The sequence below is a fragment of the Drosophila melanogaster genome, chromosome 2L (genome assembly GCF_000001215.4).
Source record: "Drosophila melanogaster chromosome 2L".
Taxonomy (NCBI): Eukaryota; Metazoa; Arthropoda; class Insecta; order Diptera; family Drosophilidae; genus Drosophila; species Drosophila melanogaster.
In genome coordinates, this window is record NT_033779.5 from 21,655,461 (window position 1) to 21,677,620 (window position 22,160).

General features: G+C 38.3%; 2 protein-coding genes, 1 long non-coding RNA gene and 1 other non-coding gene across 13 annotated transcripts, besides 7 other annotated features; 3 read left to right on the forward strand and 1 right to left on the reverse strand.

Annotated features, from left to right (window-relative positions):
- Positions 1 to 1,033: part of a mobile genetic element that runs on past the window's edge.
- A 166-nt stretch (positions 1,034 to 1,199) lies between these two features.
- Positions 1,200 to 1,570: a mobile genetic element.
- Positions 1,571 to 2,164: 594 nt separating this feature from the next.
- Positions 2,165 to 2,789, forward strand: lncRNA:CR43144 (long non-coding RNA:CR43144). Of its 3 annotated transcripts, none has more exons than NR_124416.1 (2): positions 2,165 to 2,207; positions 2,373 to 2,789. It is a non-coding gene; the product is annotated as a long non-coding RNA:CR43144 (long non-coding RNA). The 3 variants fall into 3 exon arrangements; NR_124417.1 differs by having other exon boundaries at positions 2,199 to 2,316; NR_124418.1 differs by having other exon boundaries at positions 2,199 to 2,281.
- Positions 2,790 to 3,274: 485 nt separating this feature from the next.
- Positions 3,275 to 8,238, forward strand: Cul2 (Cullin 2). Of its 2 annotated transcripts, none has more exons than NM_165390.2 (9): positions 3,275 to 3,501; positions 3,635 to 3,812; positions 4,380 to 4,604; positions 4,663 to 5,740; positions 5,888 to 6,005; positions 6,070 to 6,176; positions 6,624 to 6,992; positions 7,058 to 7,171; positions 7,229 to 8,238. In NM_165390.2, the coding sequence occupies exons 2-9, from the start codon at positions 3,694 to 3,696 to the stop codon at positions 7,358 to 7,360; spliced, it is 2,262 nt and encodes a 753-aa protein (NP_724352.1). In that variant the 5' UTR covers positions 3,275 to 3,501; positions 3,635 to 3,693; the 3' UTR covers positions 7,361 to 8,238. The 2 variants fall into 2 exon arrangements, with proteins under 2 accessions (NP_724352.1, NP_610117.1); NM_136273.3 differs by having other exon boundaries at positions 3,275 to 3,394; positions 7,229 to 7,750.
- A 107-nt stretch (positions 8,239 to 8,345) lies between these two features.
- On the reverse strand, positions 8,346 to 22,070 carry CG2225 (uncharacterized protein). 7 transcript variants are annotated; one of them, NM_206020.3, is made up of 12 exons: positions 22,039 to 22,070; positions 17,397 to 17,812; positions 16,830 to 17,009; positions 15,769 to 15,931; positions 15,075 to 15,680; positions 14,989 to 15,021; positions 13,907 to 14,453; positions 12,833 to 13,778; positions 12,646 to 12,776; positions 10,603 to 10,917; positions 10,458 to 10,544; positions 8,346 to 10,135 (listed from the first exon to the last, which is right to left on the reverse strand). In NM_206020.3, the coding sequence occupies exons 2-12, from the start codon at positions 17,588 to 17,590 to the stop codon at positions 10,002 to 10,004; spliced, it is 3,336 nt and encodes a 1,111-aa protein (NP_995742.2). In that variant the 5' UTR covers positions 17,591 to 17,812; positions 22,039 to 22,070; the 3' UTR covers positions 8,346 to 10,001. The 7 variants fall into 7 exon arrangements, with proteins under 7 accessions (NP_995742.2, NP_001246127.1, NP_724355.2 ...); NM_001259198.2 differs by having other exon boundaries at positions 21,658 to 22,070; NM_165392.3 differs by lacking the exon at positions 22,039 to 22,070 and adding an exon at positions 21,595 to 21,770.
- Positions 10,389 to 11,391, forward strand: asRNA:CR46066 (antisense RNA:CR46066). The gene is made up of 2 exons (NR_133092.1): positions 10,389 to 10,551; positions 10,619 to 11,391.
- Positions 11,377 to 11,698: a mobile genetic element.
- Positions 14,518 to 14,581: a mobile genetic element.
- Positions 16,399 to 16,579: a mobile genetic element.
- Positions 18,017 to 19,652: a mobile genetic element.
- Positions 19,764 to 20,997: a mobile genetic element.
- Positions 22,071 to 22,160: the final 90 nt, after the last annotated feature.

Here is a 22,160-nt window from a genome sequence, read left to right on the forward strand (position 1 = left end):
AACATATAAATATTCGCATGAATGTAATGGTGACTCCCAACAGAGAAAAGAGTTGAAGGATGGCACTAGTGAACGTGCATCTGTGTCCCAAGAGAGAAAAGAGTTTAAAGATGGCACTAGTGATCGTGCATCTGTGTCCCAAGAAAGGAAACATTTGGCGAACGTTATGAATAGAATGGCGTGTGACCGCACTATAACAGCTAACTCGCAGGGACGAGAAGTGTTATGGCGGGGGTCAAGTGATGATGACTGCACTATAACAGCTAACTCGCAGGGACGAGAAGTGTTATGGCGGGGGTCAAGTGATGATGACTGCACTATAACAGCTAACTCGCAGGGACGAGAAGTGTTATGGCGGGGGTCAAGTGATGATGACTGCACTATAACAGCTAACTCGCAGGGACGAGAAGTGTTATGGCGGGGGTCAAGAGATTGGGTGTGAGAGAAGACACGCCAATGTTATTATGAGAAATTAAAGTCATGGAAAATGTAAATAGTTTGAAGTTTTGATATGTAAATTGGAGATGTCTTTGTAAAAGAAAAATCAGTCATGAGATGAATTGTCAATTAAATAATTACTGATTATTACTTGTTGTCATTAATTGTTCTTAAGTTGACGAAGTTGTGTGACTTGGACTTGATTGGTGGATTAGGCACACGAGGACGTGTGAAAGGTCAGGAAGGCCGTGTCGGAGCGCGACTCTTCGCATTCCAGAAATTCCTTCTGTGATTTCATATTCTGATGAAATTGTAATATTGCGGTAAAATTCTGTCGAGCGCTGCGGCAGAGGCACGAACAGCCTCTGCAGCTGAGTGAGGTCCGATCGAGTGGTCATAAATAGTGTGTTAGAGAGAGATGACAATGTGGCACACGTCAGTGTGTATAGCCATTAGAGAATATGATGAAGAAGGGACATGTAAGAAGATCCCTTCAGTGAAGTTTGACTGCTGACGTCGATCGGAACTTGCTGCGCTGACGTACAAAATCGCGAAGTGAATAAATAATATGGATGAGACTCCTGTTTCGCCGACATATATAAGAAAAATTGTCTTCTCAAAAATTGTGAAAAACAAATTGTAATCCAACTTTTTACATAAATAAATAATAAAAGTAAAAATCTTTTAAGGTACCGTACAACTTGGAACAGGTTCTGTGAGCGAAGTAATTAATATTTGTAGTTATCGTCGGAATCTTGTATATGTCGAAGAGTCATCAGGACACTCTTTTTCCTCTTCACTATTCTCGTTGTTGCATAACGTTTTCTGGCGCGTGAGCGAGACATGTCTGTTCTGCTCAACGATCGATCACTAACTGACCCAATCTCTCTTCACAAAATCCGAATTACGCGTAATTCTTAACTCTACACGCATTGCCAACACATTTTGGAGACCCACTCCAGTCCGCACTAGTGCACACCGCATTTTTCTGTACGCTTCCGTTATTCCTGCAGAAATCTACTTGCACCCGCTCCTACCCGCGACCAGAAACTCTAACGGTTCTCTGCCGCGCATCAAAAGAATAGAAAAGGCAATTACTAGAAATGTCGTTACATTTAAATGATCTGCGACATATACAAGTTGTCCACGTACATGTTGATATACAAATTCAAAACTCCAATCTCAGCAGCAGATAAATAACCAAACTTAAAGTAAACACCAGTCAGAAAATTTCAATTTCACAATGCTGTGAAATAATTTCAGTATAAAGCTTTTATCCTAAACATATTTGAAGTTCCAGAAAATTCTAAAAAATTTCTAGGTTGAGTGGATTAGGATTTAGATTTAGAAAATCAGTCTAAGTCCGGACGAGATTGTGAACATTTTCAAATTAAGGATAAGATAAGATAAATAAATTTTAAATTTTAATTTACATGTATCTACATATGTTGGCTGTTGTCTATCCCAGTTTCGAAAACAATGCATGTAAAAAGCGTGTAGTCACAGAAAAATTATATCTCCACGAAAACTGTGGATTAAATTGTAATCAAACTTTTTACACAAATAATGAAATTACAACATTTTTAAGATACCGTGCAATTTGAAGTTTATTTAATTTTTTGGAATTCACCTCCAAATAACGATTAAGAAATAAATACAAAACGTCTGCCGTGCTGATGGCTCAGGCTTTCCTCAGGCTGGAGTACCCCCCATGCCACAGCTCTAAACACTAAAGTCGATAACCACCGACGTCTCACAACACTGAAAATGTAAGCAATGTTAAAGCGAACACAAAGACAAAAAATTTAAATGTTTTGAAATGCTTAGAACATCACACCTTTTGGTAAATCGGAGTCCGAATTCTTTAAATAATTCTCGGTATATATATTAATTATTTTTTACATCATTTACATCTCAATCCATTTCTCCATCAGTATATGGTATCACACTTGGATCGACGACTGCTACATTGGATAGGTCAAAGTGAAATGTGTGGATGGCCTTTGGAAGCTACAAAGGCTGGAAATAGTGGTAGGCGATGTGCCAATTTTTGGCGCATATGGAAGGTTGCAAGTATTGATCACCGGCGGCTACGGTGGATGTGGCTCCAATTTATTCTTTGGAGTAAATTTCCGGTTTGGTGGATAAAAAAGTTCCAATCGACTGACAACCAACAGACAACTAAAAAAATTTGGCGCTCAACGATCTTAGCCATTGACAAATATGAGACTTTCTGATTTTTTGAGCTATACATTTTGTAAATTTTTGTTTCTTTAAGCTTAATGGTTTTTTCGTTTGTTTATCTTAGCCTTTATATATTTTCTTAGTAATTAAACATGTATTTATTTTGTATCTATCTCTTTGTATTTGTATTTTTTTGTATGTATCTCTGTTTGCCTTTTCGAAAGCCACATCTAGGCACTTAACAGTTTAGACCTTTAAAACTCGGTCTGTACAAAATGGATCATTCTTCTAGATCATACACTTACCTTTAAGGCATAACCCTTAACTCACTTTTGAAATCTTTTGAAAATGTATATTCTTTTGAACAAAAAGGTTGGCACTCGAGAGCAATAGCAATACGTATAAGCAATCGAAAAAAACGAAAATCATAAAAAATCCTAACATTATTACAGTTCACATATGAAATCAATTTAGGTTTGTGCACTTACAGTTTTTTAAGAAAATGGCTTTGGCCAGTTTTTAGGCAGGAAGGTAAAAAATTTGTTCAGTGGATCGGCGTTGACAATAAATTAAGATCAAAACAAAAGCAAACGTTTCGGTAGTGGAGACACGACATTCTTTTTACATCGAATTTTTTGTCGAGTTCAAATATCGATAGATTATATCGATATCGTCTTCGTCTGACAAACCATTTCACGATACCAAAAAAAAAGTGCAAAAATAACTAAATTCTCGGCGTAATTATTTAGTAAATAGCGTAGCTAAGCAGCAGGTGAGTAGGTCGCAAGCGCGCCCCTCCACGATCCATCAAGCGGTAATTGGCCTGCTGTGCAATTGCTCGAGGACAAGGCCATTTGCCTGGTGGCCCCCACGCAAAAAGTAAGCGATTATGCCAAAAAGCAAAGCAGAAGTGGTCTCTGCCAACGCATGAGGGTCGCTCGGTCGCCCATTGTTATATTTGCGAAGGCAGAATCAGTCGGCGTTCTAATTAGCGTGCACCCTGTCCCATCAGAAAACCCTTCCAAATCCATATCCAGACGGACCACGGATTAGGACTAAGACCCATTTGACATGTCGCTCAAGCCCAAAATAGTGGAGTTTGTCGATGTTTGGCCGCGCCTGCGCTGCATCGCCGAGTCGGTGATAACGCTCACCAAAGTGGAGCGCTCGGTGTGGAATACTAGCTTCAGGTACGTCTTGGCAACGGTCGGAGTATTAAACAGCCTGGAGAGAGATATTGTGATAGGTCACTAGAGACTACAAAGTTACCCAACTCAGAAGAAACACAAATAACACTAACTAACTTTTAAATTAATCCAACATAAGTAATGGTTTCAATCACATTATTTTGCATTTGAGTTGGTAAACTATGAATGTACTAGTACCTAGCGGTTCAACTATATATTTTATTCAACAGCAAAATTCACAAATATAGCTGCTAGCGAGGCGAAAATGATTTGGTAAATGTCGTAGAATCTTGATAAATGCAATCATAGTTTTAATAATAAATGCCTGTTTTCTAGCTTGAATTTAAATATTTTGACCGCTTAAAGGTTAAACTAAGTTCAAGTAAATATTAAATAGATCGATGACGTATCTTTTTAAAATTAATAATCAAAACAGTGTAACGCAGGCTGCTTTTATTCTGACCGCAACTGTTCGTATATATGTGTGAAGCGTGAGTTGCCAAAATAAAATTTCTAAAATAACGAGCACTAATACATCTGTCTTTCCAATCACATTCCTTTAACATATAGCGACGTTTACACACTGTGCGTGGCGCAGCCGGAACCGATGGCTGATCGTCTTTATGGCGAAACAAAACACTTTCTTGAGCAGCACGTCCAGGAGATGCTGGCCAAAAAGGTGCTGATCGAGGGAGAATGCTCCCATTCCAATGGTGGCCCAGACCTTCTCCAGCGTTACTACATCACCTGGATGGAATATAGCCAGGGTATCAAGTATCTGCACCAATTGTACATGTAAGAATGCATCGAAGTCTGTAATAACTCAATGATCGTTGGAATTAATTTCCTTTAGCTACCTGAATCAACAACACATCAAGAAACAAAAGATTACCGATACGGAATCGTTCTACGGTAATCTGTCAAGCGATGCTGCGGAGCAGATGGAGATTGGCGAGCTAGGTCTAGACATTTGGCGCCTGTATATGATTGAGTACTTGTCCAGCGAACTGGTCCGTCACATACTCGAGGGCATTGCCGCAGACAGAGCTAGCAATGGCACCTTGGATCACCATCGCGTGCAAATTATCAACGGAGTGATACACAGCTTCGTGGAGGTACAGGACTATAAGAAAACAGGCTCGCTTAAGCTCTACCAGGAACTCTTTGAAGGCCCCATGCTGGAGGCCAGTGGCGCCTACTACACAGACGAGGCTAACAAGTTGCTCCATCGGTGCTCAGTGTCGGAGTACATGCAGGAGGTTATCCGGATACTGGAATATGAAAGCCGGAGAGCCCAAAAGTTTTTACACGTCAGTTCCCTGCCAAAACTACGTAAAGAGTGCGAGGAGAAGTTTATTAACGATCGTTTGGGCTTCATCTACTCGGAGTGCCGCGAAATGGTTTCAGAGGAGCGGCGCCAAGACTTACGCAACATGTACGTCGTACTAAAGCCCATACCCGATAATCTCAAGTCTGAGCTCATAACCACCTTCCTCGATCACATCAAAAGTGAAGGTCTGCAGACCGTATCTGCGCTGAAGGGCGAAAACATCCATATTGCGTTCGTAGAGAATATGTTGAAGGTACATCACAAGTACCAAGAGCTGATCGCAGACGTCTTCGAAAACGATTCTCTATTCCTGAGCGCATTAGACAAGGCGTGCGCCAGCGTTATCAATCGCCGGCCAACCGAGCGGCAGCCTTGCCGTAGTGCCGAGTATGTGGCGAAATACTGTGATACGCTACTGAAAAAGTCTAAGACCTGCGAGGCAGAGATCGATCAAAAGCTTACTAACAACATAACCATATTTAAATATATCGAGGATAAGGATGTGTATCAAAAGTTTTATAGCCGACTGTTAGCCAAGCGCCTAATCCACGAGCAAAGTCAGAGCATGGATGCGGAGGAGGGAATGATCAATCGTTTGAAGGTGCGTGGTCTGCTAGTCTAAAATGTACTTCACAGTGAATAACTGCAATAATGTGAATTATTTATTTTTAATGCTGTTTTAATTTGTTATGACCCTTTTACAAAACTACATTAGCTTAAATAGATCTTCTTTTATTAATACTTACAGCAAGCCTGCGGTTATGAATTTACCAATAAACTTCATCGCATGTTTACGGATATATCGGTATCAGTAGATCTGAACAACAAGTTTAATACTCACCTTAAGGATAGCAATGTGGACTTAGGTGAGACGGAAAATGTATATTCATTAAAGATAGTTTATTTTTATGTATGTGTATTTCTATGCAGGCATCAACCTTGCCATTAAGGTACTGCAGGCGGGCGCGTGGCCCTTGGGATCTACTCAAGTTATACCATTTGCAGTACCACAGGAATTTGAAAAATCTATTAAAATGGTACGTTTTTCGTAAATGTATATATTTTATTTTAAAACGAGATAGAAGCTGCCTTTGACAAACCAAAGTTATAAAAAATTTTTTTCAGACTTTCTTTATTTAGTCAAATTTTTAAAGAGAGGCCTTTTAACAATATTCAGAAACATATATAAATATTTAAAGCAGCAATAAATACAAATAATATATAATAATAAATACAGAAAAACCTTTATGTAAAAAACTTTCCTTCAAATCGACGACTACATCGTAAGGTGTTCTCTTGAAATGTGTGACATATAGAAAGTTAAAAGTATCTTTATTTCAATAAAGGTACTTTAGCATACCAAATCAAAACGCAACTTCTTTTGGTCCAAATACATCTTAAACCGTGTGACTTTGTCGAAGGTACTTCAGAAATTTTAAATGTATACGTTAATCGTGTACTGTACCTTTGTTATGATTTTTCAGTTCGAGGATTACTATCATAAATTATTTAGTGGCCGGAAGTTGACTTGGCTACATCACATGTGTCATGGAGAATTAAAGTTGAGCCATTTGAAAAAATCTTATATCGTGACTATGCAAACATACCAGATGGCGATAATACTGCTGTTCGAGACTTGTGATAGTCTGAGTTGTCGGGAGATCCAGAACACCTTACAGCTAAACGACGAAACGTTTCAAAAGCACATGCAGCCTATTATCGAGTCAAAGCTTTTAAATGCCAGCTCAGAGAATCTCGCCGGTGAGACTCGAATAGAATTAAATTTGGATTACACAAATAAGCGTACAAAGTTTAAAATAAGTTCGGCTTTGCAAAAAGAAACGCCACAGGAGGTAAGGCATTTCGATTTCAACCTGGTTACCTGGTACCTGGTTTTCTAACGACGTTATTTATGTAGGTTGAGCACACAATTAACTCGGTAGATGAGGACCGAAAACTCTTTCTACAAGCCGCCATTGTAAGGATTATGAAAGCGCGTAAAGTCTTAAAGCACAATGCCTTAATACAAGAGGTAATATCTAAAACACCTGACTGTGAATTAAAATTACATGATGTATTTTTTCTTTAGGTTCTCTCTTTATCGAAGGTTAGCTTTACTCCCAACATAGCAATGATCAAGAAATGCGTGGAGTCATTAATTGACAAACAATATATTGAGCGAACGGCGAACTCGGGCGATGAATATAGCTACATGGCATAGACTGCGGTAGAGATTTTTTATTCTTAAACAAGAACCTTCCCGGACAACAACCTCCCATACACACAACTGACGCTAACCAAGCGGCTTATTTTGTCTAAAAAGAACTACCTACAATGTTAAAAAAAGAAATCAAAAGGTCAAGCAATTTGAGTTTTGTTATTTTTGTGGTCATAGCATATTGGTATGAAAGGTGTGTGGAAATCAAACGACGTTACTGATACTTTTAATTTAGCTTAGTTAGTTGATCCATTTTGATTTAATGCGTGTGTCCTATTCAATTGTAGATATAATATATTTCTTTATGTATTGTATATTTATCTGGTTTTATTAACACACGCACAAACCAGAATAATGTGCTGGAAAATGTATAATAAATCCCAAAAAATGTCTAAAAATATGTCATTCAAAGTATTTCGTATCCTGTGCGTTAACGCTGTACCACTGTACACTTCAAATTTACATAAATGAATGCTGTGCAAAAAGCAGTCAGCATTGCAGTTTAAGTATGCGGATAGAGATCTGTACTTTTTATTTGGTCGTCTCGGAAAAAACTGGATCTATTGTCCGGAATCCCATTCTTATAATTTTTTGATTTTCTAGTACTTTTTAATAACGAATCCGGGTAGAAATAGGCGTACCACCACCTACAAATTGGCATATCGTATATTGAGCTTTGAGTTGTCAAAGTGCCAAAGAAAGTGTAAAAGCAAACATTTTTCGAAACTTTCAAGATTGCTAAGATTCTTAGATTTTGTTTTAAAAGAGCTTTTAAGGACTTTCCCATCTTTTTGTTTTTGCTCACACATTTTATTGGACCTTGGTTTAAAATATAAAATTCCCTTAAATTCTTTTACTAATCTTAGAATGTCGATTTTATTAATTTACAATACCTTGTACGTATGTTCAGTAACCATTTAAGTTTCGCCTTTGCCAAGAAATCCAATATTTGTATATATTAAATACCCAAGGGCCGTGGATTATATTTGTTTTTAGTCATTTTTATTTCTTTTGTGCTACTTTTCTAAAAAATATATATCATAATGGTAAATTAATTAATTTTACAAATATGTATATGTAACTTAATAGTTAATTATAAAAATTATTAACTTCCTATATCAAATAACACTAGTTCATTGAACGGAATAAATAAAAAATACTTTTAAGTCGCTGATAACATTAATTTGTTTTGATAAATTCGGTAGAACATGATTGTAATTTGTTTCGCGATAAAAAAAGCGGTCCCATAAAAATCTTTTTAACGCTTCTGAATCCATGGCCATACCCTGAAAACAACTGCCTTCAACGACTTAAAAGCATTTTGGATGTAATAGCTGTAACTGTAATACAATTCGTTAATAATAATTTTATCTTGTTTTTGAGTGCCACAGCTCCCGCTGATAAAATGATTCCAATATTTATGTTTTTGGCATCCACTGAGTGTTAATAAAAAATATGTTATCTTTCTTATACATTTTTTATGGTTCATTTTTTATATTTAATGACTAGTAAACGTTTACATATTGCAATTTTCCTTTCCAACCACTCAACTTCATTTTTGCTCAAAATTTGAGAAAAGCTTTCTCTGGTAAAATCGTCTTGAGCATTTTATAAGTTTAAAGTTTTTATGTATTAAATTACTCTCGATCTTGTTTTTATTATCAAACATTCGTTAAAATGTGGAGGGTTTAACTTCATTCTGTTTCAGTTTTTGGAAATTCTATACGTATCAGTTTTAAGAATTTTTTTATAATCTCAACTTGATTTTCCTGTGTTGCACTCTGGGGCGTGGCAGATGTTCGATTAATAATTTACATGAGATAAAAAAAATATCTCATTTTATTGCCCGTTTCTAGCTCCTTTAAATACCTTGCACAACTTTAAATTGATGTAAGAAATAAAGTGTTCTTGCCTAGAACCCTAAACGGTTTAGTCGTAGTCCAAACTATATATATTATATATATATATATATATACATATATAATATATAATATATAATATATAATATATAATATATAATATATATAATAATATATAATATAATATATATATATAATATATATATTTATATATATTCCTCATACATATACGAGTATGTATACAGATTTAAACTAATTCAGTGCTTTTAAATTTCTTGTTGCGCCACAATGCTGCGTGTATTCGGTTAGATTTTGGTTATTCGATCATTGGTCATATAACTACAGTAATTGCTTTAATAGTATTTTAAAAGATGAGTGTTGACCGCACATTCACTTTACACTTTATTTTCTTTGACTTGTAGGAGTGAAATCTTGTTTGTATTTGTTAGGTTCATTTTATTTATTTTGCCATTTTTTAAATTTAATTTTATCTTTCTTAGCGTTTTTTTCATTGTCAGTCTTTACGATTCACGGCTTTTGTGCATTTGAATTTTCCAATTGTCTTCTTACTGTATGACCAATACGAAATTTTATGTATTTTTTCAAGGCGAACGAACACAAGCGCTTTGCTGATCGAATGAGCAGGTGAGTGACTAGGTGAGTGCAAAGATGAACTGGCAGGTTTCGACCCGATAGAAGTTAATGCACGGTTATTATAATTTTCGATGCTACTATACACATATGTATGTGTATATAAAACAAGGGGTATATCCAAGAGGGGATTTTTACTGATCTAAAGAGACCGTTTTGGAGCGTTTCCAAAGAGATTTAAAAAGCCCCTTTTTTTTAGGTTTGTTATTCGTGGTCGCCCCCGAGGCTCCATTGTCTTTGCGATTGGTATCCTTTCGCGTGGTGGATCCTAGAAAAGTGTTTGGTATCAAAATTAAAGTCTTTTGAAAAGTTTTTTCAAATTTATGTTAACGCTACCGATTAACTATCAAGAACCTGCTAAGGAGAGGGAGCTTTTAAATTGCACACAAGCTTTACCTACGAGTATCTGCTAAAAAATTCATTTAAATTTAAACCAAAATTTTTAAATTTAATCTAGCGTTAGGGACGTCAAGTAAGCGTGACAATATTTTGAAGCAAACAATTTCATATAAATTATTTTACGCAATTTGCTTCATTTTCGTAACTTCAATGATATGTGTACTTCTCAGATATGCGTTTTAAACTCTTACCCGATTCAAATTCATAGACATGCTTGCTGTTGCTATCATCCATAAGCTGATCGCAGTACGCCTTATGTTTTCGATCTTTGCTGTTTTCTAGTAGGTACAAGAATATCGCCTTATTATTTAATCTGCTCACCTCAGACGTACTTACTTTTTTTGGTTATCAGCAAACTAGTAACACGCCGTAGAGCCTCGCGGGGTGATTTATTCAAGAAGGAAGGTGTAAGATTTGGTGGCAGTGTTAAAGGCTTACGAGATTGTCCGGTGCCCGACATGACCGTCGGATTGTCCCACACCCGCATGGAAGCCATTCGATCTATGTTCTCGGTGGAGACGGGTCGCATTCCCCGTTGCTTGGGATACCATCCTCGAGCCGGGGCCCCGGTCATGCGAAGCATTTCGTTGGAGGCCAAGGCATGATTTATTGAGCGCTGACGGCAAATTTGGGCTGTACCATAGTTACCACCTATTGATAGGGTATGAAATATAATAACACTGTGTAAAATGAAAACATTTAAATTTAACCGAAAGTGGTCTGAAGCTGACGGAGCTCAAAGTTGGTTAAATCAGTTTTACACATTTTTTAACGCTAATGGAACGCAACCGTATTTTTGGGCGGTAAATGAAAACCTATAATATGTGTTACATATTGCTTTAAACATCAGACTTCGGATTGATTGAACGAATTAAGTTTTTATACCATGCTTATCCAAAAAATCTAAATATTTTATAAAATGGCAATGTTTGGCATTTCAATTACCAAGATAAGTAATAACATTAAAAAAAACCGGATACCGTTGATTTTTTGGTGAGAGCGGTACCTTTAGGCGTTTTGTGGAGTAGAGAAAAAAAAAAGACAAGCGGTGATCTGACTTTTTGGGGGTTTGTTGGCGTTAGAAGAGGGAGTGTGGCAAGCAAAATAAAATTTTGTAATACCGGTAGAAATTAGCAAGACAAACAGTAAAATGAAAATATATGAAAACATTTTCAAAAAGTGTGGTTCTGGCATTTTTGGGAGTTTTATGGATTGTATAGTGGGCGTAGCAGAATGATTAATCTCAACTTTCTAGCTGTTATAGTTCCTCAGATCTCAACGTTCATACGGACGAACATGTCCAGGTTGGCTCGGCTATTGATCCTGATCAAAATATATATACTTTATATCGTCGGAAACGCTTCCATTTACCTATTATATACTTTTCAACAAATCTAATATACCCTATTTAGTCTACGAGCAACGGGTATAACCAGTATCAAGAGCAGCATCAACATACAAAACTTTCTGATACCAACTATTTTCACTTGGCTTTAAAAGTAATTAATATCGTGTTACTTGGTACGAAAGATAATCAACAACAACATAAAGGGAAAGTAAATTATTTTTATTTATATTATTACTTTTTATACCTAATAGAGTAGAGTACAACTATAGTTGTAAAATAATAGAGTAGAATAGTACTTTTAGTTATAATATCATTTTTATTAAAAATCGCTTCCAATTTTCAAATGAAAATTCGTTTTTTTTTGGAAAGGTTTTTTGCGCTGCATCACAGCTTAAAATATCTTGGGATGATATTCCGGTTTAATGGCTTTAAATGGTTCAATTATTTCCACTACCACTCCTAGAATATTCAGAGAAAATAGGCTTTTGCGGTTAAGTACTATTCCCACACTAAGGTGAAACTAGGGAAGGGACCAACTGTTGAGTTTTGGAAAGGGTAGTTGAAGAAAAGACGTTTTGCGTGTTTTGGTTAAAATTGGTATTGGGAGGGAATTATAGATCGATATAGGGGTAATTTTACTGCTGATTAAATTTATGCTTTTAGTTTTACACAAAGTGTGTGTGACATTTGTAAAGCTTATAGGTATTAAGTGTAAGTGACGTCCTTAAGTACAATTTGGTGTGGCCTAATGTTCTAATTTGTAATTTGGCATAATTGTTAAGCATTATTCATTAAAAAAAAATCGTAATATTAATTAGAAATATGTACTAGAAAGTTTGAAGATGGCGCAGAAGAATAAACATTTCATAACCTCATATAACAAAAGGTTAAAAGAAACCTTTTAAAATGTTTGTGAGCTATAGAATGTCGCCAATTAAATATTTCTTTACTCTTTTAAAGAATTCTTTAATTTGGGCTTTAGTTATTTTACCATTTATGAGCATACTTCTAAAATGTTCCATATTACTTGCCTCCGATCCCCAAAATTGAAGCGCCCATGTTGATGCTGTTCGATGTGCTCGATCTGGGCGCTGTGCGGGAGCCACTGACCACAGGCAGGGGCTCATTTTGGCGTCGATATGGGGTACGTGGTATGTCACAGCTGCCGGTACATTGTTATTATTCTAGGTCTTATTTAACTTCTATGTAACTACTCACCCTCTGGCAAAAATTGGCGTTTCAGGAAGACTACATGAGGTTTGCAGGCGATGCTCTTCGCGCGGCGACTGCTTTAGGCTGCGCTTGGTGCCATAGTTAATATAACGACGATGGTAGGACCCAGATCCACCTGCCATTCCGTCGAAATGTGGAGGGGGCAGTGGAGCAATCGGTCCCAGACCAGTGGGTGTGGTTATCCCACTGCCACCGCTGCTATAATGACCAAATAGCTTTGGCGATTTCTTGCGGTATTGCGAGTCGATACTCCAGGATTTCATTGTATTAGCCGAATGACCTCCAGTCACTCGATGTGGGGGGACCGTAGGTGGTCCGCCGTTGCCCTCTAAGAAGCTGGCCGATTGGTGGGAAGGCGCTGGAGGCGGTGGCAGCTCGTCGGTAAAGTGACGCACAGAGGCGATATTGTCCCGACTGCGGCGAGTGTGGCTGTTGCTACTGTGCACCGCCGTACCAGAGGCGGTGGCATGCACCTCCACTACGGTAGTGCCCCGATTCGCGGGAGGGGCATTCGGCACTACAGGGAGCTCTAGCTGCTTTCGCGGCTCCACCGGTGACGGTGGAAGAGGGGCATTGTAGTCAAATAAATCCGGGTTGGAATTCGGCGGCGATGGTGGCAGTGGGCCCAAACTGGGCATCTGTGACAGCAGCATCTCCTTGGCGCTTTCAGACTTGTGAACGCCATGTCGAAATTCTAGCACCCGCTTTGCATGCTGCTCGGCAGCTGTCGTTGCGGCACCAGTAAGCCCACCTCCTTTCCTCTCAGCCGGTTGGCCGATAATTGGAAGGTCTCCACGCAACAAAGCACTGATGTTATGCTCTATTTGCATCAGTGGAGCACACCCATAGCTTAAATCTGAAAGTTCTTCGTCCTCCTCCAGAGTTGGGGCCAAATCTGTATGCGGAGTGGTGGCATTGGAAGCTCGCTGATCTGCATTGAAAAAAGTTTTGTACCGCATTATTTCAAAAATTTGTGAAGATAAAGTGTGCAATTTCGATAGAATTTAAATTTGATATTATTTGTGAAAACAACAAATTAGTGGATTTTATTTTACTCACCGTTACCGTTGTAACCATACAACTCGTAGCTGCCGATTCCGTTCAGACGAGCCTCTTCGAACTCTTCGCTGCTGGATGTGTTGTCCGGCATGGACTCGGCACTCAGGCGCTTTTCTGTTAGCATCGCCGTCTTACTCTTCACAGGCTTGCAATAGCCAAGTTGTTCTGGTGCCTCGATATCAAGAGATAAGATCGCTCGGTGTGCGACGACCATCTCCAATCCCCGGCGTGTATGCTCCACATTAGCCTCACACTCCTTGTACACGAAGTTTATGTCAGGTGAAGCTGGTGGCAGCGGTGGTGGTAGGGGTGTGGCATCGCTTTGCTCGCTATCGCTTGTGTAGAACTCATTACTGATCGCCCCGGCTCCAACTTTGGTCTCTGGCCCGACTCCCTCGGCCAACGAGGAACGTGGTGGCTTTGGTATACAAAATACATCTGTGACACGAGGCGGTTTTTTGGCTGTGGAGCGACGGATAATAAAAGTCCCTTTGCCCAGCATGCTTCTTTCGTTGTACATGAAACTGTCGTCTAAATTGTTGCTTTTCTGTTGATATAAATGTTAAAATTCAAAATTAATGAACATTGTTGTAAACTGATAGGAACTCGTATTTAAATCAAGATAGAACGTTATAGTCGAGATCTTCGAATATCAGATACCCGCTGCACCACTAGAGGGGCGGCGATTTGCAAGTAGGAAAGCGAATGTTTTTCTTAGATTGGCCACGAACTTACATCAAGGGCTTACATCATTTGTGAAATTGTGAACTCTAATTGAGAACTAATGAAGCACAATAAAATCAATACATTTTTAAAAGTGTTAGTCATGACAGAAGAGAGTATAAAAGAAAGAAAAGAGTATATCTTGAAGCAAGCATTTACTAATTAGGCGCAATTATATATTCATGCCTATTACAAACATTCGTCGTTCATATGGGCAGGCTAAAAGACGGACGTGCGTGGGTAGATCGACTGCAATGCAATTGAAATGCAGTCTTCAATTCCTGAAGACACTTATTTTGCAAACATTTTATAACGCGCTTTAACAGGGGATACGTTTTTTTTTGCCTAATCACAAGTACCTTAACGATGTTAAAAACTATTAACGATCGCACCTGCAACATACAAAAGTCGTGATATCAACTTTTGTGAAAATTATTTTTTATACCGTTTTAGATGCAGACGTATTTTTGAAGCCACTGGATTTCTTCTTGCTGTTTCTAAAGTGAATCTCCCAGGCGACTCCGTTCTGTTTAACGGGTGTAAGTTCAGTAGAGATGGTTGACTCCTCCAGCGAATCTTCCGAATATTCGTCATCCCTGGCAGCAGCTTTTGATTTCGCCACATTGACGTGAGACGCAGCAGGCGAAGCCTCCCCGGACGAAGAGTTTGAGCCGCTGGATAGTGGATTTAGCATGTGGCACACTTCCTTGTGCTTTTCGACAGAGCTGAGTAGTCGCTTGCAGCGAGCTCCCTCCCCCACGGCTGTCTTAGAAGAGGGACCTGGGTATATCGTCACTGGATGTTCGTTGACGAATGGTTCCGGCAGCTTCGCCAAATTACCACGCAGAACAGCGTTATGAACAGCGCTAATGTCGATGCCCAGTGCGTTGCGACCCCCGTTGCAGCTGCCTGGATGCCGGATGGCTGACAATCCACTTGATGAATTGGCAGCAGAAACTCCACCCAAATTCGAAGCCCTGACACCACAGCACGGTAAACTAGAGTAGTTTGAGCTTACGGCAGGAGTTGAGCTAGATCCTCTAGCCTTTGGCTGGAATAATGGTAGAAAAAGGTTTTGCGGTTAGTTAATTGGTGTCCCATTCGCTGCGTTGCAAGCAGTGGAGCTTCCTTAAACTCACCAGCGTTGTCTGAATGAGAGGCGATGTAGTTTCCTGTCCGTGTACAACCTCAGATAATTTAGTTAGATTCTCAGCCGTACCATCCACTTCGTTGAAGCTTCCCTCTGGCACAGTGTCTGTGCTGGGTGTTTGGGGCACATCTTCGGAATCCTTTTTGGACATGCTGTTATGTTAAAGTTAAGGGTTTTTTAGAAAACGGACGAAGAGTACTTAAATAATCATAATAATAATATTTTTTGAAAAGAAATATTTGGTGTCACAGACTAGGGATTTTTTGCATTAAAATAGGCACAACAGATTTTATTGACAAATTTTAACAGGATCAAAGCATTACAAAATTCGTATGACAAATCACAGCAATCTTCCTGATATACATGCTTAATTTCCGAGATCTCAGCGACGGACAGGCCGACATACATGGCCAGATTATGATTAATGATTAATGATCCTAGTTATAAAACAAAAAATAACGCTATAGTCGATTTCGCCGACTATCAAATAGAAGTGAGAACGAAAAATTTAATTTTATTTAAATTGAAGAATATAATGAGAAAAATGGGCGTTGCATTTTTTGGCGGCTTGTGAGCGTGGTAACATGTGTCAACAACAATGGCGTCTATTTTTTCGAAATCTGTATGCTGTATGACGTTCTAGTTCTAGCTTTTATAGTTCCTGAGATCTCGACGTTCATACGGACAGACAGGGCCAGATCAAATCCGACTATTAATCCTGATCAGGAATATATATATATGTATATATTGGAAAAGCTTCTTTCTACCTGTTATATATGTACTTTTTATCGAATCTAGTATACCCGTTTATCGATAATTTAATTAATTAATTAATAATCATCACTATGATGATTCTGAGCTGTCCGAAGTCATGTCCGTTTTATTTTACTTCAGCACAGATCTTAGATATAAACGATACATTTTTCCGTGGCACACTTGAAAATTTTAAATAAATGGCATTGTATGGTAATTATTGTTATTATAATATTAACTATTAACTATGTTGCATGTGTTTTTATGTTGGCACTAATGAACTAGTCTGTTACTTACTTCTTGCGACTTAGGCTCATGTAGCCATCGTCCTCGGACTGATTCTCGCCACTATTGCAGTTCAAGGCCACTGGTTTCGTTGCTGCCTCCTCAAATTCGGAAATAATCTCGTCGAGGACTTTTATTGGTTCGGGTATGTCATCCAAGGAAATGGGTTCCAACGACTGCAGTTGATTATCGCTGCATAGAAATAGTTATTTAATTTCACGCTTATAACGGCTTTATTGTTTATTTTTGACTGACTTGTGGGCCCCTAGGGTAAATATAGACAATGTTTTAAACCTAATGCTGTGCAGCTATCACAAGAAAAAGCATGCTAGTACTAGCTGCGTAGCTCTAATAGTTCACAAAATCTGGCAGATGCACGGACATACGGACTTGGAAATTCACCAGGTTCTGACGCCTCTGGCGGTAAGCTTTTAGGTTACTGAGGTTAAAAGCAACAACATTAAGCCTTATCAATTTAATTTTATTGACTCGGATTACTTCATAAACTAGCTCACTTCATTGATAAAGTTTTGAAATCATAATTGCTCATCAAGGTCGTATAAAATTTGTTTCACATACTTTTGTCTTTTTGAGTCAGCTTCAACAGCGGCATCTACGGCTACCTCCGCTCCCGCCTCCAATTCCAGGGAATGGAATGCGCGATGAGATTCTGCCATTGTGTCATAGGATTGCCCTGCCTCCAGCTGAAACGTCCGCTCAGTCTCGACGTTGGTCGAATCGCGTGCTTTAGGCGATTCATGTGCCGCTGCCATTATGGGATGTTCATTAAACCATCGGCGGTAGAGCTCGTCGGCAGTGGTTTCTTTGTTGATGTCGGATATTTTGATAACTACAATTTCCCAGTCAGCGACGCTGCTTTATCGGCGGCAGTTTTAATGTTCATGTATGCAATGAGTGAAAGTGATTGGAGGTTTTGCTCGACCTTCCTCGCAGTTTTATTTCTAGGTCCTTAAATTCGTCATCTTAAGGTTTTCCTGCAAGGATTAAACAGGTTCTAGGATTATTTTTTGCCGCTATAACTTGCCGCTTGTTAATTTAAATATGTCCATGTAAGGGTTAAGTGGTTATGGAAATATGCTTGCACATAATCTGCCTAGGTTGATTTACGATTAGCATAAAATGTATAATTTTAACAGAAAGGTTTTCGAGATCACGTAGTACCAAAAACCAATCTACATATGTACAGCTGTGTTCAGAAAAATAGCAGTGCTTTGGACTTGAGAGTTTAAGATAAAAAATTCCTATGATTTACAGTTTTAATGGGAAATTTTTTTTATAATATCATTAAGTATTTAATTTCAAACAATTTAACAAATGGTTCACTTTTATTTCTTCAATAGTTTCGAAAATATAGAATAAAACAACATAATAGGCAGAAATTCTGGTGTTCAATGAAATAGCAGTGCTATGAAAAAATAGTAACAAAATTAAACTTGACTTAGAACGAACTTAGTTTTTCTTTTTAATATGTTAATTCGGGCCTAATACTTGGTTGGATAGCCTTTGTTAGCCAGCACAGCCTTACACCCACGCGGCATGGAGTCCACCAGGTCCTGGCAACGTTTGGGAGGAATTTTTGCCCATGCATCCTGCACAACTTGCCAAATCTGAGCCTTAGACGTCGGGGACTTCTTCGACACATATTGTTTAATGTCCCCCTACAGGTTTTCAATCGGGTTTAAATCGGAAGATGGTGCTTGCCACGGCATTGCATCTATTCTATTTTGGGTGAACCTATTCTTAGCCGATTTGCATCTGCGTTTCGGATCATTATCCTCTTGGAATGTCCATTTTAAGGGCATATTATATTCAGAATATTACAGTAAGACATCACTAAGTATATTTACATATGCGTTTTGGTCTATAATACCATAAATCATATGTTATGGACTCATACCATTGTAAAAAAAAACAAGCCCATACCAGGATTTTAGGTCCACCGTGATTGAAAGTCTTCAGTGGGTGTTTTGGGTGGTACTCGGTGTTTGGAGGTCGTCAGATATACTGTAGTGAACCAGTTCCACCAAAAAGCACTATTTTTGACCGATCAGTCCAAAGGATATTACGCCATTTGCAGACTGGCCAGTTTCGGTAGGTTTTAGCGAAGGTGAACCTTGCCTGAATAAGCCTTGGGCTAAGTGGGGGAACCTTTCGTGGACTCCTCGCACTGAAATTTTGATTCAGTAGTCGTCTCCGAATAGTAACGTCACTGATTCCCAAGTTCAGCTCAGATTTTATGTCCCTAGAGGATGCAAAAGGATAGGCGTTGCTCTAACGAACTATGCGTCGATCCTCTATATCTGTGGTTTTTTGTTTGGTACCACGGGTTTCGGGCTTCCATTCATATTTAATGGCATTGGATACCATTTTGGAAAACATTCAAGGGTTTTTTGAATGTCCCTTTATGTTTTTCCTTCCTTTCTTAGCTTATGAATTTACATTATTTTCTGCTGGGAGCAGTGCTGTCCTCTATCCACTAAAATATAATTTTTTTTATTTTTTTTTTAAATTTATTGCCCTTTTAAATATATAAATTAACTTATCCAAACTCACTTTTTAGAAAATAATGATCATTTCAAACCAGGCACTGCTATTCCTATGAACAGCCTAAAACTTGCGATTTTGCTCAAGAATGCAAATAAAAGAAGGATAACATGAAAAACTAACCGGATTTTCTTTTTTTTCCTTATCTACACATTCCATTTAACAAAAATAAGTGGAATAAAAAGTCGATTCCGAAAAGGGACATGGAAAAATACCTTTGTATTACTTAGTTTCCTTCGCACTGCTATTTTTCTGAACACAGCTGTACATATCTTAGTCCGACAAATACATGTATGTATAAAAATAAAATTTTTTTACGCCCAATCTAGTTTTAAATTCAGAATTGTACTACTATATTATTTTGCAATTTTAACACTAGACGTACAGCTGTGTTCATAAAAATAGCAGAGCTTGGGATCATTTTTTTTATAATTTCATTAGGTATTTAATTTTAAACAATTCAACAATGTTTCACTTTTATTTCATTAATAGTTTCGAAATATATATTAAAACAACATAATAGGCAGAAATTCTAAAAAAATAGTAACAAAGTTCAACTTGACTTATAACGAACTTAGTTTTTCTTTTTAATGTGTTAATTAGGGTCTAATACTTGGTTGGATAGCATCTGCCAGCCACCAAAGGCTTTCACCTACGCGGCTTGGAGTGCACCAGGTCCTGGCAACTTTTTTACCATGCATCCTGCACAACTTGGCAAAGCTGAGCCTTAAACGTCGGGGAGTTCATTGACACATATTGTTTAAAGTACCCCCACAGGTTTTCGATCGGGTTTAAATCGGAAGATGGTGCTGGCCACGGCCTTATCTTTATTCTATTTTGGTCGAACCAATTCTTAGCCGATTTGCATCATTATCCTGTTGGAATGTCCATTTTAAGGGCATATTCCATTCAGTTTATGACAGTAAGACATCACTAAGTAAATTTGCATATGCTTTTTGGTCTATAATACCAAAAATCATATGTTTTGGACTAATACCATTGTAAAGAAAATCAAACCCATACCAGTATTTTAGGTCCACCATAATTGAAAGTGTTGGCTTGGTGTTTTGGGTGGTACTCCGTGTTTGGAGGTCGTCTGATATACTGTAGTGAACCAGTTCCACCAAATAGCACAATTTTTGACCCATCAGTCCAAAGGATCTTACACCATTTGGAGACTGGCCAGTATAGGTGGGTTTTAGCGAACTTTAACCTTTCCTTATTATGCCTTGGGCTAAGTAGGAGAACCTTTCGTGGACTCCTAGCACTTAAATTTTGATTCAGTAGTCGTCTCCGAATTGTAACTTCGATGATTCCAAAGTGCTGCTCAGACTTTATGTCCCCAGAGGATGCAAAAGGATTGAACTTGCTTGAACTTATATTGATAATTTTGGGACTTTAAGTTGGACAAAGCCAGAATCTGCTATTCTCATGAACAGCCTAAAAGTTGTGAATTTGCTAAAGAATGTAAATAAAATAAAGATAACATGAAAAACTAACGGGATTTCCTTTTTTCCTATCTACACATTCCATTTTACAAAAATAAGTGGAATAAAAAGTCGATTCCAAAAAGGGACATGGAAAAATTCCTTTGTATTTCTTAGCACTGCTATTTCACATATGAATGTGTGAATATATAAGTACATTGTCATTGTATGCCACACATTTAAACATTTTTCATCCTTTCACAAAAATCCTTATGGCATTTACACCAAAAAAGGTAAACACACGCGCAACTCCGGGCAATTAAAAACTGTTCACCGTTCACCGTTTTTATGCATTGATTTTTCGCGGAGAACGATTTTGAGAATGAAGTGCTGCGAGGAGAACGAGACAACATCTACTCGGGAGAGAAGAGTGTAGAAGCTCACTATTCGCACTCTGCCTCATCTTCATTCATATTTTCTATACACTTTGGGGTCTAGGCGAAGAGTTTGGGTCCCCCCCAGTCAGGCGCTCTCACAAAGCATTCTCGTCAACCTCCACCCACACACACACACCTTGTACGGCTGGCTACATGTATACATACATATGTATGTACATGTAAAAACACGTTTGTTCGTCTTTGGTCAATTGAAAACCATTTGCAACAGCAACTGAGCTTGCCTCAAAAATCATACTCGACCAATTTGCGTCAATAGTGTATAATGGGAAAAACCCTAATATGGGAAAAATTCATTTCCGGTGTTATCAGTTAATGTCTAACGCTTACAGTAACTGTTACATCCATATACGCACAAAATCGAGGGCCACATTGTCTAGCAGTAAAACTTACTGCTGTTGGCTTTCATCTTCTCACTCCTTTTCGTTCTCAATGAAGTTTCTGCAGTCTGGCATCGATTTTTTCAAATGCAGACACATGCACTAACTGCCGACAAGGCGAACCGACTTTTTCGACTGCCTGGAGTTGTTCGGAAGCTTCTGCTGTCGGCTCACAAAATGGTCAAACAGAAGTCTTTCGAAGCGAAAAGCTGCTAATAATAGAAAACTCAAAGCGAAGAGGGCAGGGGGTCCACGAATGGCAGACGCCGCGGCGACACTTAAAGCACGGTACCATCGGCTTTGAACGGTTATGTCCGAGAATATTCTAATTTCGCAATGGGCTTTTATCTCAAACACACATGAAAATGCCCATGCCAGAGACCAGAGAACCTACTTATCACCGACTTTCCGACAACACGAAAGCAAACTTTTGTTTATGACAGAGAAACGTTCACAAATCTAGGGATATCAGAAATGTACCAAAATATTTTATCGATATCTTTCGACACGCGCAGC